The sequence below is a fragment of the Rutidosis leptorrhynchoides genome, chromosome 10, assembly GCF_046630445.1.
Source record: "Rutidosis leptorrhynchoides isolate AG116_Rl617_1_P2 chromosome 10, CSIRO_AGI_Rlap_v1, whole genome shotgun sequence".
In the NCBI taxonomy this organism is placed as follows: domain Eukaryota; kingdom Viridiplantae; phylum Streptophyta; class Magnoliopsida; order Asterales; family Asteraceae; genus Rutidosis; species Rutidosis leptorrhynchoides.
The window spans coordinates 314,190,681-314,206,920 of record NC_092342.1 but is presented as its reverse complement, the minus strand read 5'-3'; the positions used below and the strand labels follow the sequence as shown (position 1 = coordinate 314,206,920).

The window sequence follows — 16,240 nt, the reverse complement described above, 5'->3', positions numbered from 1 at the left end:
GCGTTGGAAAAGATGGATAACTTGAAGACGCAGAGTACACAGGTGGCTATAAAGGAATCAAAACCTGTGGCGCAGATATCTTCGAAACTTGAGGATACACACTTAAAAAACCAACTGTATGCGCTGTGCTTTGCTGATGCGCTGTTATCGGCGCCCAATGAGAGTTTGCATCTGGGATGACACCAAACCCCCAACTATTAAGTAACGCCTGCGCATCCGCAGGAGTTAAAATTGTGAAACTGGGCGCGGTGGTTGCCAAGGTTGCAACGGTGTAAATGACGAATTCTGCTGAATGCTCTGCGTATGCAGAGGTATTGAAACAGTGGTACTATAAATAGGTACCTGGCCGCAGCAAACCACATGCGGCCCCGTTGTTCCACCGCTAGTGCCTGCAAAGATGACCCTTGGATCCACTGATGAAAAAGTCCAACCGCGTGGTTTTGACTGGTAAGTTTGCTCATGGCGGTGTAACCCCGTCTGAATATATCGGCTTGTACCTCTGAAAGGGTTCGCCGGATATAGGTGGAGGGTACATCGTGTACCCCGCCTGAATAGCCACCCCCGTAGTCATAACTGTAGTGACCCGAACTTTTCCATGTTTATATATATATTAAATGAAATTGTTATTTACATGATTAAGTGTTTCCAACATGTTAAGCAATCAAACTTGTTAAGACTTGATTAATTGAAATAGGTTTCATATAGACAATTGACCACCCAAGTTGACCGGTGATTCACGAACGTTAAAACTTGTAAAAACTATACGATGACATATATATGGTTATATATATAGTTAACATGATTTTATTATAAGTATGTATCTCATTAGGTATTTTAACAATGAGTTATATACATAAAAATGAGACTATTAATTTAAGAAACTCGAAAACGATATATATAACGATTATCGTTATAACAACGTCGTACTAGGTACATATGAATCATATTAAGGTATTGATACACTTGGTTAATTATGTTAAATGATAAGTAAATATATTATTAAGTGTATTAACAATGAAATACATATGTAAAAATAAGACTACTAACTTAATGATTTCGAAACGAGACATATATGTAACGATTATCGTTGTAACGACATTTAACTGTATATATATCATACTAAGATATATTATATATCATAATATCATGATAATATAACAATTTAACATCTCATTTGTTATAATAAACAATGGGTTAACAATGGGTTTACTTCCAAGTTTTCTAAATTCATTCCAAGTAATCATCCAAGATCAAGAAACCTTTGTTACTTACAGTAGGTTATCTTTCTAATACAAGGTAATACTCATATTCAAACTTTGATTCAATTTTTATTACTATAACAATCTTATTTCGAGTGGAAATCTTACTTGAAATTGTTTTCGTGTCATGATTCTGCTTCAAGAACTTTCAAGCCATCCAAGGATCCTTTGAAGCTAGATCTATTTTTCTCATTTCCAATAGGTTTATCTAAGGAACTTGAGGTAGAAATGATGTTCATAACATCATTCGATTCATACATATAAAGCTATCTTATTCGAAGGTTTAAACTTGTAATCACTAGAACATAGTTTAGTTAATTCTAAACTTGTTCGCAAATAAAAGTTAATCCTTCTAACTTGACTTTTAAAATCAACTAAACACATGTTCTATATCTATATGATATGCTAACTTAATGATTTAAAACCTGGAAACACGAAAAACACCGTAAAACCGAATTTACGCTGTCGTAGTAACACCGCGGGCTGTTTTGGGTTAGTTAATTAAAAACTATGATAAACTTTGATTTAAAAGTTATTATTATTCTGGGAAAATGATTTTTATTATGAACATGAAACTATATCCAAAAATTATGGTTAAACTCAAAGTGGAATTATGTTTTCTAAAATGGTCATCTAGACGTCGTTCTTTCGACTGAAATGACTACCTTTACAAAAACGACTTGTAACTTATTTTTCCGACTATAAACCTATACTTTTTCTATTAAGATTCATAAAATAGAGTTCAATATGAAACCATAGCAATTTGATTCACTCAAAACGGATTTAAAATGAAGAAGTTATGGGTAAAACAAGATTGGATAATTTTTCTCATTTTAGCTACGTGAAAATTGGTAACAAATCTATTCCAACCATAACTTAATCAACTTGTATTGCATATTATGTAATCTTGAGATACCATAGACACGTATACAATGTTTCGACCTATCATGTCGACACATCTATATATATTTCGGAACAACCAAAGACACTCTATATGTGAATGTTGGAGTTAGCTATACAGGGTTGAGGTTGATTCCAAAATATATATAGTTTGAGTTGTGATCAATAATGAGATACGTATACACTGGGTCGTGGATTGATTCAAGATAATATTTATCAATTTATTTCTGTACATCTAACTGTGGACAACTAGCTGTAGGTTACTAACGAGGACAGCTGACTTAATAAACTTAAAACATCAAAATATATTAAAAGTGTTGTAAATATATTTTGAACATACTTTGATATATATGTATATATTGTTATAGGTTCGTGAATCAACCAGTGGCCAAGTCTTACTTCCCGACGAAGTAAAAATCTGTGAAAGTGAGTTATAGTCCTACTTTTAAAATCTAATATTTTTGGGATGAGAATACATGCAGGTTTTATAAATGATTTACAAAATAGACACAAGTACGTGAAACTACATTCTATGGTTGAATTATCAAAATCGAATATGCCCCTTTTATTAAGTCTGGTAATCTAAGAATTAGCGAACAGACACCCTAATTGACGCGAATCCTAAAGATAGATCTATTGGGCCTAACAAACCCCATCCAAAGTACCGGATGCTTTAGTACTTCGAAATTTATATCATATCCGAAGGGTGTCCCGGAATGATGGGGATATTCTTATATATGCATCTTGTTAATGTCGGCTACCAGGTGTTCACCATATGAATAATTTTTATCTCTATGTATGGGATGTGTATTGAAATATGAAATCTTGTGGTCTATTGTTACGATTTGATATATATAGGTTAAACCTATAACTCACCAACATTTTTGTTGACGTTTAAAGCATGTTTATTCTCAGGTGAATACTAAGAGCTTCCGCTGTTGCATACTAAAATAAGGACAAGATTTGGAGTCCATGTTTGTATGATATTGTGTAAAAACAGCATTCAAGAAACTGATTTCGATGTAACATATTTGTATTGTAAATCATTATGTAATGGTTGTGTGTAAACAGGATATTTTAGATTATCATTATTTGATAATCTACGTAAAGCTTTTAAACCTTTATTTATGAAATAAAGGTTATGGTTTGTTTTAAAAATGAATGCAGTCTTTAAAAAACGTCTCATATAGAGGTCAAAACCTCGCAACGAAATCAATTAATATGGAACGTTTTTAATCAATAAGAACGGGACATTTCAGTTGGTATCAGAGCGTTGGTCTTAGAGAACCAGAAATTTGCATTAGTGTGTCTTATCGAGTTTGTTAGGATGCATTAGTGAGTCTGGACTTCGAACGTGTTTTCTTTAAAAATGATTGCTTAACATTTTTGTTGGAAACTATATATTATTAACATGTATATATTATGTGATATATTAATCTCTTAACATGTTTGATATTGTGTGATAGATGTCTACCTCTAGCACAAATCCCATTGACTCACCTAATAATAACGAAGAGTCGAATATATATTGGACTGATTCACAAGTTCCCGAAGAAGAACCGGAAGAAGAATCAGAACCGGAAGAAGAATCAGAACTGGAAGAGGAGGAACCAGAGGAGGAAATAGAACCGGTGGGAGAAATAATAAAACGGTTAGTAAAAGAAAATCCTCAACCAACCGACCAAGGTTAATTATGGTCAATGGTGTTTCTGCCAAGGAAGCAAAATATTGGGAGGATTACCAATTCTCCGATGAATCGGATTCCGATGAGAATTCCGATGATGTTATAGAAATTACCCCAACTGAATTTAAAAAGGCAAAAGAAAATAATAAGGGAAAGGGCATAAAAATAGAGAAATCTAATTCCAACCCCGATGAACTTTATATGTATCGTCAACCCCCGAAGCCCTTAAGTTGTAACAATGACCCGGGAACCTCTAAACCACCAGGTTTTTCTAAACCGTTGTGGAAAACGACAGCTCGTATTAGGGGAACATCATATATCCCTAGAAACTTGGTAAAACGAACCAAAACCGAAGAAGAAGAAACGAGCGAGTCGGAATAAGATAGTTGTATTCGTGTGGTGTAATATATGTAATATAGTGTGCTTATGCTTTATGATATATGTAAAAATTGCTTGTATTAATAAGTATTTTTATTTTTTATGAATCTAACTCTTGTCTATTTTACAGTATAAAAACACAAAATGGATAGACAACCCAATATTTTAAGAAACCTACCCGGAGACATGATTGATGAAATCTTGTCTAGAGTCGGTCAGAATTCTTCGGCACAACTATTTACGGCGAAATCAGTTTGTAAGACATTCGAAGAACGTTCCAAGAATGTCTTGGTTTATAAGAGACTTTCGTTTGAAAGATGGGGGATATCACATTGGGAAACCCATAAGTTACGATGTGTTTACTTTGACGCATATATTGCAGGGAACCCAAATGCTATTTTACGCAACGGGTTAAGAAATTATTTTGACTCAATGTACCCGAATATAGGACTTCATGATTTAGAAAAAGCGGCTAACATGCAACATAAAGAAGCATGCTATGCTTACGGGTTAGTAATGTTCGCTTCTCACCAAAGTGAGAAAAAGAACATCGGGCTACAACTATTAAACAAAACGTTCCCACAAGTGACGGAGTCGGTAATTGGGGTAAGAAATTAGGTTTTTAGGTTATTACGAGACTGTTGGTCATTACGTAACCCTCGTCCCTTTGACGACGTTACAACACGCTGTCTTATCAACAGCCATATCGGTTATGTTCCATAAGACCAAGGATGGGAAGTAGTCCTAGTAAAACCAGAATGCATGACTTGTTTCTGGATGTATGAATTACGTGTCTTTATTGCCTTTGCTGAATGACTTGTGTACTAGCTAGAATTATCTTCACAACTATCTTGTATCAAAGTTATTGTGTGCTATATTTCATGCGTTATGTAAAATAAGCGGTATTGTAAGTTTGTAAAATATTGTATAAAAGTTTGAACGCGAAATATTATTATAATCAGTTTTTCATATAGAATTGTAGTAGTTGAATTGTATATTAGCTACTAAGTATGAACTTAACGGGTAGGTACTACCCGAATTTAAACTTATAAAACGCTAATATGAAGAAAAAGGTTTTATAAATGAGTTCATATTATGCTACGAAATACTATTAACTACTCTTAATATTCTGTATGATTAACTTGTTCCATTTGACTATTTTGAAGGAAATGGCACCGACTACTCGACACACCGTGAATATGAATGAAGAGGAATTCCGTACTTTTCTAGCTTCAAACATAGCCGCAGTACAGGCTGCGCTACATACCAACAATAACCTTGGATCTTGCAGTACAGGAAATCGTGTAGGATGCACCTACAAAGAATTCACTGCCTGCAAACCTTTGGAATTTGATGGTACCGAAGGACCGATCGGATTGAAACGGTGGACCGAGAAGGTCGAATCGGTGTTTGCCATAAGTAAGTGTACTGAAGAGGACAAAGTGAAGTATGCTACGTATACCTTCACAGGTTCTGCGTTAACATGGTGGAATACCTATCTAGAGCAAGAGAGACAAGATGATGCGTACGCACTACCGTGGTCAGCATTCAAGCACTTGATGAACGAGAAGTACCGTCCCAAAACCGAGGTCAATAAGCTCAAGACAGAACTTAGAGGGTTACGAACCCAAGGATTTGATATTACCACGTATGAAAGACGATTCACAGAATTGTGCCTATTGTGTCCGGGAGCGTTCGAAGATGAGGAAGAGAAGATCGATGCGTTTGTGAAAGGATTACCGGAAAGAATCCAAGAAGATATAAGTTCACACGAGCCCGCCTCAATACAACAGGCATGTAGAATGGCTCACAAACTAGTGAACCAGATTGAGGAAAGAATTAAAGAACAGACGACTGAAGAGGCCAATGTGAAGCAAGTCAAAAGAAAGTGGGAGGAAAACGGTGATAAGAATCACCAATACAACAACAACAGCAATTACAATAATAATCGCAACAATTATCCCAACAATCGCAACATCAATCGCAACTACAACAAATGACCCAATAACAACAACAACAACAACAACAACAACAACAACAACAACAACAACAACAACAACAGCAACAACAACAATCATCCCAACAACAATAACAACCGCAACAACAACAACAATCAGAAGCAGCTATGCCAAAGGTGTGAAAAGTATCACTCGGGGTTCTGCACCAAATTTTGCAACAAGTGTAAAAGAAATGGTCATAGCGCGGCGAAGTGTGAGGTCTACGGACCAGGGGTTAACAGAACGAAAGGAACAAATGGTGTCGGAACGAGTAATGGCGGAGCAAGTAGTGTCGGAGTAAGTTATGCCAATGTAGTTTGTTATAAATGTGGAAAACCGGGCCACATTATTAGAAATTGCTCGAACCAGGAGAACACGAATGGACAAGGCCGCGGAAGAGTTTTCAATATTAATACGGCAGAGGCACAGGAAGACCCGGAGCTTGTTACGGGTACGTTTCTTATTACAATAAATCTTCTTACGTTTTATTTGATTCGGGTGCGGATAGAAGCTATATGAGTAGAGATTTTTGTGCTAAATTAAGTTGTCCATTGACGCCGTTGGATAGTAAATTTTTACTCGAATTAGCAAACGGTAAATTAATTTCAGCAGATAATATATGCCGGAATCGAGAAATTAAACTGGGTAGCGAAATATTTAAGATTGATTTGATACCAGTAGAGTTAGGGAGTTTTGATGTAATAGTTGGCATGGACTGGCTGAAGAAGGTGAAAGCAGAGATCGTATGTTATAAAAATGCAATTCGCATTGTACGAGAAGAAGGATAACCCTTAATGGTGTACGGAGAAAAGGGCAACATGAAGCTACATCTTATTAGTAATTTGAAGGCACAAAAACTAATAAGAAAAGGTTGCTATGCTGTTCTAGCACACGTCGAGAATGTACAAACTGAAGAAAAGAGCATCAATGATGTTCCCGTCGCAAAAAAATTTTCCGATGTATTTCCAAATGAATTACCGGGACTACCTCCACATCGATCTGTTGAATTTCAAATAGATCTTGTACCAGGAGCTGCACCAATAGCTCGTGCTCCTTATAGACTCGCACCCAGCGAGATGAAAGAACTGCAAAGCCAACTGCAAGAACTATTAGAACGTGGTTTCATTCGACCAAGCACGTCACCGTGGGGAGCTCCTGTTTTGTTTGTCAAGAAGAAGGATGATACATTTAGGTTGTGTATTGACTACAGAGAGTTGAACAAACTTACCATCAAAAACCGTTATCCACTGCCGAGAATTGACGACTTATTTGATCAACTACAAGGCTCGTCGGTTTATTCAAAGATCGATTTACGTTCTGGATATCATCAAATGCGAGTAAAGGAGGATGATAATCCAAAAACTGCTTTTAGGACGCGTTATGGTCATTACGAGTTTATGGTTATGCCGTTTGGATTGACTAATGCACCAGTTGTGTTCATGGACCTTATGAACCAAGTGTGTGGGCCATATCTTGACAAGTTTGTCATTGTTTTCATCGATGACATACTTATTTACTCAGAGAATGATCAAGAGCACGAAGAACATTTGAGAAAAGTGCTAGAAGTATTGAGGAAAGAAAAACTGTACGCTAAGTTTTCAAAGTGTGCATTTTGGTTGGAAGAAGTTCAATTCATCGGTCACATAGTGAACAAAGAAGGTATCCAGGTAGACCCGGCAAAGATCGAAACCGTTGAAAAGTGGGAAACCCCAAAAAACTCTGAAGCATATACGTCAATTTTTAGGATTGGCTGGTTACTACAGAAGATTCATCCAAGATTTCTCCAAAATAGCAAAACCCTTGACTGCATTAACGCATAAAGGGAAGAAATTTGAATGGAAGGATGAACAAGAGAAGGCGTTTCAATTATTGAAGAAAAAGCTAACTACGGCACCTATATTGTCATTGCCTGAAGGGAATGATGATTTTGTGATTTATTGTGACGCATCAAAGCAAGGTCTCGGTTGTGTATTAATGCAACGGACGAAGGTGATTGCTTATGCGTCTAGATAATTGAAGATTCACGAGCAAAATTATACGACGCATGATTTGGAATTAGGCGCGGTTGTTTTTGCATTAAAGACTTGGAGGCACTACTTATATGGGGTCAAAAGTATTATATATACCGACCACAAAAGTCTTCAACACATATTTAATCAGAAACAACTGAATATGAGGCAGCGTAGGTGGATTGAATTGTTGAATGATTACGACTTTGAGATTCGTTACCACCCGGGGAAGGCAAATGTGGTAGCCGACGCCTTGAGCAGAAAGGACAGAGAACCCATTCGAGTAAAATCTATGAATACAATGATTCACACTAACCTTACTACTCAAATAAAGGAGGCGCAACAAGGAGTTTTAAAAGAGGGAAATTTAAAGGATGAAATACCCAAAGGATCGAAGAAGCATCTTAATATTCGGGAAGACGGAACCCGGTATAGGGCTGAAAGAATTTGGGTACCAAAATTTGGAGATATGAGAGAAATGGTACTTAGAGAAGCTCATAAAACCAGATACTCAATACATCCTGGAACGGAGAAGATGTACAAGGATCTTAAGAAACATTTTTGGTGGCCAGGTATGAAAGCCGATATTGCTAAATATGTAGGAGAATGTTTGACGTGTTCTAAGGTCAAAGCTGAACATCAGAAACCATCAGGTCTACTACAACAACCTGAAATCCCGGAATGGAAATGGGAAAACATTACCATGGATTTCATTACTAAATTGCCAAGGACTGCAAGTGGTTATGATACTATTTGGGTAATAGTTGATCGTCTCACCAAGTCAGCACACTTCCTGCCAATAAGAGAAGATGACAAGATGGAGAAGTTAGCACGACTATATTTGAAGGAAGTCGTCTCCAGACATGGAATACCAATCTCTATTATCTCTGATAGGGATGGCAGATTTATTTCAAGATTCTGGCAGACATTACAGCAAGCATTGGGAACTCGTATAGACATGAGTACTGCCTATCATCCACAAACTGATGGGCAGAGCGAAAGGACGATACAAACGCTTGAAGACATGCTACGAGCTTGTGTTATTGATTTCAGAAACAGTTGGGATCGACATCTACCGTTAGCAGAATTTTCCTACAACAAAAGCTACCATTCAAGCATTGAGATGGCGCCGTTTGAAGCACTTTATGGTAGAAAGTGCAGGTCTCCGATTTGTTGGAGTGAAGTGGGGGATAGACAGATTACGGGTCCGGAGATAATACAAGAAACTACCGAGAAAATCATCCAAATTCAACAAAGATTGAAAACCGCCCAGAGTCGACAAAAGAGCTACGCGGACAGTAAAAGAAAAGATATAGAGTTTGAAATTGGAGAAATGGTCATGCTTAAGGTTTCACCTTGGAAAGGCGTTGTTCGATTTGGTAAACGGGGGAAACTAAATCCAAGGTACATTGGAACCCTCAAGATTATAGATCGTGTCGGACCAGTAGCTTACCAACTGGAGCTACCTCAACTACTCGAGGCTGTACATAACACTTTCCACGTCTCAAATTTGAAGAAATGTTTTGCTAAAGAAGATCTCACTATTCCGTTGGACGAATCCAAATCAATGAAAAACTTCAATTCATTGAAGAACCCGTCGAAATAATGGATCGTGAGGTTAAGAGACTTAAACAAAACAAGATACCGATTGTTAAGGTTCGATGGAATGCTCGTAGAGGACCCGAGTTCACCTGGGAGCGTGAAGATCAGATGAAGAAGAAATACCCGCATTTATTTCCAGAAGATACGTCAACACCTCCAACTGCTTAAAATTTCGGGACGAAATTTATTTAACGGGTAGGTACTGTAGTGACCCGAACTTTTCCATGTTTATATATATATTAAATGAAATTGTTATTTACATGATTAAGTGTTTCCAACATGTTAAGCAATCAAATTTGTTAAGACTTGATTAATTGAAATAGGTTTCATATAGACAATTGACCACCCAAGTTGACCGGTGATTCACGAACGTTAAAACTTGTAAAAACTATACGATGAAATATATATGGTTATATATATAGTTAACATGATTTTATTATAAGTATGTATCTCATTAGATATTTTAACAATGAGTTATATACATAAAAATGAGACTATTAATTTAAGAAACTCGAAAACGATATATATAACGATTATCGTTATAACAACGTCGTTCTAGGTACATATGAATCATATTAAGGTATTGATACACTTGGTTAATTATGTTAAATGATAAGTAAATATATTATTAAGTGTATTAACAATGAAATACATATGTAAAAATAAGACTACTAACTTAATGATTTCGAAACGAGACATATATGTAACGATTATCGTTGTAACGACATTTAACTGTATATATATCATACTAAGATATATTATATATCATAATATCATGATAATATAACAATTTAACATCTCATTTGTTATAATAAACAATGGGTTAACAACATTCAACAAGATCGTTAACCTAAAGGTTTCAAAACAACATTTACATGTAACGACTAACGATGACTTAACGACTCAGTTAAAATGTATATACATGTAGTGTTTTAATATGTATTCATACACTTTTGAAAGACTTCAAGACACTTATCAAAATACTTCTACTTAACAAAAATGCTTACAATTACATCCTCGTTCAGTTTCATCAACAATTATACTCGTATGCACTCGTATTCGTACTCGTACAATACACAGCTTTTAGATGTATGTACTATTGGTATATACACTCCAATGATCAGCTCTTAGCAGCCCATTTGAGTCACCTAACACATGTGGGAACCATCATTTGGCAACTAGCATGAAATATCTCATAAAATTACAAAAATATGAGTAATCATTCATGACTTATTTACATGAAAACAAAATTACATATCCTTTATATCTAATCCATACACCAATGACCAAAAACACCTACAAACACTTTCATTCTTCAATTTTCTTCATCTAATTGATCTCTCTCAAGTTCTATCTTCAAGTTCTAATTGTTCTTCATAAATTCCAAAAGTTCTAGTTTCATAAAATCAAGAATACTTCCAAGATTGCAAGTTTACTTCCAAGTTTTCTAAATCCATTCCAAGTAATCATCCAAGATCAAGAAACCTTTGTTACTTACAGTAGGTTATCTTTCTAATACAAGGTAATAATCATATTCAAACTTTAATTCAATTTCTATAACTATAACAATCTTATTTCGAGTGAAAATCTTACTTGAAATTGTTTTCGTGTCATGATTCTGCTTCAAGAAATTTCAAGCCATCCAAGGATCCTTTGAAGCTAGATCTATTTTTCTCATTTCCAGTAGGTTTATCTAAGGAACTTGAGGTAGAAATGATGTTCATAACATCATTCGATTCATACATATAAAGCTATCTTATTCGAAGGTTTAAACTTGTAATCACTAGAACATAGTTTAGTTAATTCTAAACTTGTTCGCAAATAAAAGTTAATCCTTCTAACTTGACTTTTAAAATCAACTAAACACATGTTCTATATCTATATGATATGCTAACTTAATGATTTAAAACCTGGAAACACGAAAAACACCGTAAAACCGGATTTACGCCGTCGTAGTAACACCGCGGGCTGTTTTGGGTTAGTGAATTAAAAACTATGATAAACTTTGATTTAAAAGTTATTATTCTGGGAAAATGATTTTTATTATGAATATGAAACTATATCCAAAAATTATGGTTAAACTCAAAGTGGAAGTATGTTTTCTAAAATGGTCATCTAGACGTCGTTCTTTCGACTGAAATGACTACCTTTACAAAAACGACTTGTAACTTATTTTTCCGACTATAAACCTATAATTTTTCTGTTTAGATTCATAAAATAGAGTTCAATATGAAACCATAGCAATTTGATTCACTCAAAACGGATTTAAAATGAAGAAGTTATGGGTAAAACAAGATTGGATAATTTTTCTCATTTTAGCTACGTGAAAATTGGTAACAAATCTATTCCAACCATAACTTAATCAACTTGTATTGCATATTATGTAATCTTGAGATACCATAGACACGTATACAATGTTTCGACCTATCATGTCGACACATCTATATATATTTCGGAACAACCATAGACACTATATATGTGAATGTTGGAGTTAGCTATACAGGGTTGAGGTTGATTCCAAAATATATATAGTTTGAGTTGTGATCAATAATGAGATACGTATACACTGGGTCGTGGATTGATTCAAGATAATATTTATCAATTTATTTCTGTACATCTAACTGTGGACAACTAGTTGTAGGTTACTAACGAGGACAGCTGACTTAATAAACTTAAAACATCAAAATATATTAAAAGTGTTGTAAATATATTTTGAACATACTTTGATATATATGTATATATTGTTATAGGTTCGTGAATCAACCAGTGGCCAAGTCTTACTTCCCGACGAAGTAAAAATCTGTGAAAGTGAGTTATAGTCCCACTTTTAAAATCTAATATTTTTGGGATGAGAATACATGCAGGTTTTATAAATGATTTACAAAATAGACACAAGTACGTGAAACTACATTCTATGGTTGAATTATCAAAATCGAATATGCCCCTTTTTATTAAGTCTGGTAATCTAAGAATTAGCGAACAGACACCCTAATTGACGCGAATCCTAAAGATAGATCTATTGGGCCTAACAAACCCCATCCAAAGTACCGGATGCTTTAGTACTTCGAAATTTATATCATATCCGAAGGGTATCCCGGAATGATGGGGATATTCTTATATATGCATCTTGTTAATGTCGGTTACCAGGTGTTCACCATATGAATAATTTTTATCTCTATGTATGGGATGTGTATTGAAATATGAAATCTTGTGGTCTATTGTTACGATTTGATATATATAGGTTAAACCTATAACTCACCAACATTTTTGTTGACGTTTAAAGCATGTTTATTCTCAGGTGAATACTAAGAGCTTCCGCTGTTGCATACTAAAATAAGGACAAGATTTGGAGTCCATGTTTGTATGATATTGTGTAAAAACTGCATTCAAGAAACTGATTTCGATGTAACATATTTGTATTGTAAACCATTATGTAATGGTCGTGTGTAAACAGGATATTTTAGATTATCATTATTTGATAATCTACGTAAAGTTTTTTAAACCTTTATTTATGAAATAAAGGTTATGGTTTGTTTTAAAAATGAATGCAGTCTTTGAAAAACGTCTCATATAGAGGTCAAAACCTCGCAACGAAATCAATTAATATGGAACGTTTTTAATCAATAAGAACGGGACATTTCAATAACCGGTGTCTGTTGACTACCAGACGGTGCGTTCTGAACATCTGTTTGGGTATGTTCCGATGATTCCTCGGAAGTCATGATAATGTTAAAGAAAAAATTCAAAAATTTTGTAAATAACGAGTCATACAATTCAAAACCTTAAAAGAAAAAGCAATTAAACAGTCTTGAATTAATTCGACTCTCAATGAAAGCACCACTTGATCATGCATATTTAACCGTGGGGTTTAATATGCCTGCTCAATACATAAAGAGGGGTTTAAGGATCTTAGAACGTGGCTCTCCGGTCCGGCTACCGTGAATAACCCTGGCCGACATGATGATGTCGGCGGGGTGGCCAAGTGATTAAGTCCACCTCCGATAACGGTCGTCGATCAAGAGGCCCCAAATAAGGTCGCAGGTACTAGCTTACAAAAGACTAATCTGTTAACCTTGAAAAGATGCTGAATGATGCTGTTTTACGTAATGTGTATCGTATGTAATGGTTACGTAATGTGCCGTGTCCGGTGATTGATGATTAGGGTTTGAATTTATAGGCAAACCCTAATTCTAGAATCGTCCCAGATCATGATAATCTCATCCATAACTGACTCCCCCGAATCACGGATATAATTATAGAAAAGATACTTACTTGACAGCTAAGCAACCGCCGTACCGGAAACAAAGGCAATCGCACGCCGCACACCGCACACAAGAACACGCATACGCACAATAATGATTGCCCGCATACATATGTGGTGCGCCTGCGGGTTGCGGTATCTTGAATGTTATCTTGAATGTTCATATTCTTCACAAAATATGAAAAAAAAAAAAAAAAAAAAAAAAAAAACGTTCATATTCTTCACGAACAATATTATCTTGAATGTTATTTTTGTCGATCGTTTTCCCGTCTAAATAATAACATTCATCACGAAGTGTCTCTTCTAAATGTTCATATTTTCGTGTGATCTTGATGCCGGAAAAAAAAAATTCCAAAAAAAAAACAAAAAAAAAAAATTTTGCTTCCCCCCGCTTCCCCCGATTGGTTACTTCCCCATTGATCATGCCCCTATATATATATATATATATATATATATATATATATATATATATATATACACACACAGTTTTCTCAAAATAGTTAATTAAACTATATAAAAATTATCAATTAAAGTTGTAATACTATAATTGTAAATTGTTAAATAAATTGTAAGTAAAAAAAAAAAAAACTAATATTACCTATATGTACTAAAAATTTTAACGTGTACTACGACTCATTTTTATTTTCGTCCGGTATTATTTTTTCACTTTTCACAAGTGTTGGTAATTTCCGGAACGGACCCCTACATAGCTTTAGATAAGCCTGGCTGATTTTGAGGGCTTACAAAACTTTTGAGACCTTCGTAAAAGATCATACAAACGCCACTCAATTACACCAACTCGGTGTCATCACACGAAACCAGATACTTAAGGGTACCATTTTTTGGAAGGTACCATTTACGTAGACATATTCAACCATCATTTATATTTCAATTTCAATATAAATGTAAATAAATAAATATAAATATTAAATATTAAATATAGATATAGATATAGATATTAATATAAAAATAAAATTATAATTGAGAGTATGAATTACGGAGTATACTGTAATAAACAAAAATAATACGAGTACTGTAGTAATTACTCAACAACTCTTGACGAAATATTACAATCCTCTGCGGTAGGGTCTATATCAACAACATCATCGTCATTATCATCTCCTTCATCATCACCGTTGATTTGATCAAGAACCAAAACCAACCCCATCGCAAAAGCACCATCGAATCCCGGTTTCAATGTAAGCGAGAATACGTCCTTACCAAGCATCACATTTGTAGTAGCATCCACCTTCCGCCTAATCTCCGCCATTATCTCTTTACCTGAATTGTAAATCGCACAGTTCCGATTACCAAAATGACCTTCAATATTATACTCATTGCTCCGGTCACCGATCAATTCCACCGTCATGTTCGATCTTCCAATTATAGACGATCTCCTCACGCTAAATATCGGCTTCTCTCCTTCTCTCCGTTCGCCTAAAAAACCTTCCCACCGTTGATGTAAACTCGGCCTCTGTTTACATCAATTTAAATTGAATTATTACATAGTTGAATTATTACTAGGATGTACTGTAATTAATTAATTAGGTTAAGTGGTGTACCTTGCGGCGTACGGTGAGGAGGCAACGGCCGTTGTGGTCCATAAGGACGAGTTCGCCTGAGTCACGAGAGTCGGGACCGTACGAGTCGACTCGGAAGACGAGTTGACCTTTGCAGTCGTAAACGGCGAAACCGTCGCCGGAGAAGAAAAGGGAAGTTTTCATGACGGTTAGATGAGTTTCCTTTTCGACTACGAATCTTTCTTCAACGATAACCATATTGTTTTTGATTTTGATTTTGATTTGTTGGCGGTTAATTAAACTTATTGGTTGCTGTGAACTGAATGGTTTTTGGAGAATATATTGACCACATAAAATGAAGGGGAAGTGTGTGATAGTGGAGTAAAGGATGAATTATGGGAAGGGGAAAGAGGGGAAAGAGGGCATTGAAAAATGAGAAGAAATTTGATACTTGCTGCGTCTCATTCATCTATTTGACAAATTTTTAAACTTTTTTTTTTTTTTTTTTTTTTTAGGAATTCACTAACGACAACATTTAGAGTCGTCGTTAAGATGCATAAAAACATTGTAAATGATGATTATATTTGACTTTAGCGTGATGATTATTAAGATTGTACATCGTGATTATAT

At 35.2% G+C, this 16,240-nt stretch overlaps 1 protein-coding gene across 1 annotated transcript; it reads right to left on the bottom strand.

The window, feature by feature from the left end:
- Positions 1-15,080: 15,080 nt before the first annotated feature.
- Positions 15,081-16,018, bottom strand: LOC139872937 (protein LURP-one-related 12-like). The gene is made up of 2 exons (XM_071860873.1): positions 15,653-16,018; positions 15,081-15,564 (listed from the first exon to the last, which is right to left on the bottom strand). Exons 1-2 carry the CDS (start codon positions 15,866-15,868, stop codon positions 15,133-15,135), a joined length of 648 nt encoding a protein of 215 aa, XP_071716974.1. The 5' UTR covers positions 15,869-16,018; the 3' UTR covers positions 15,081-15,132.
- Between the last annotated feature and the right edge of the window lie 222 nt (positions 16,019-16,240).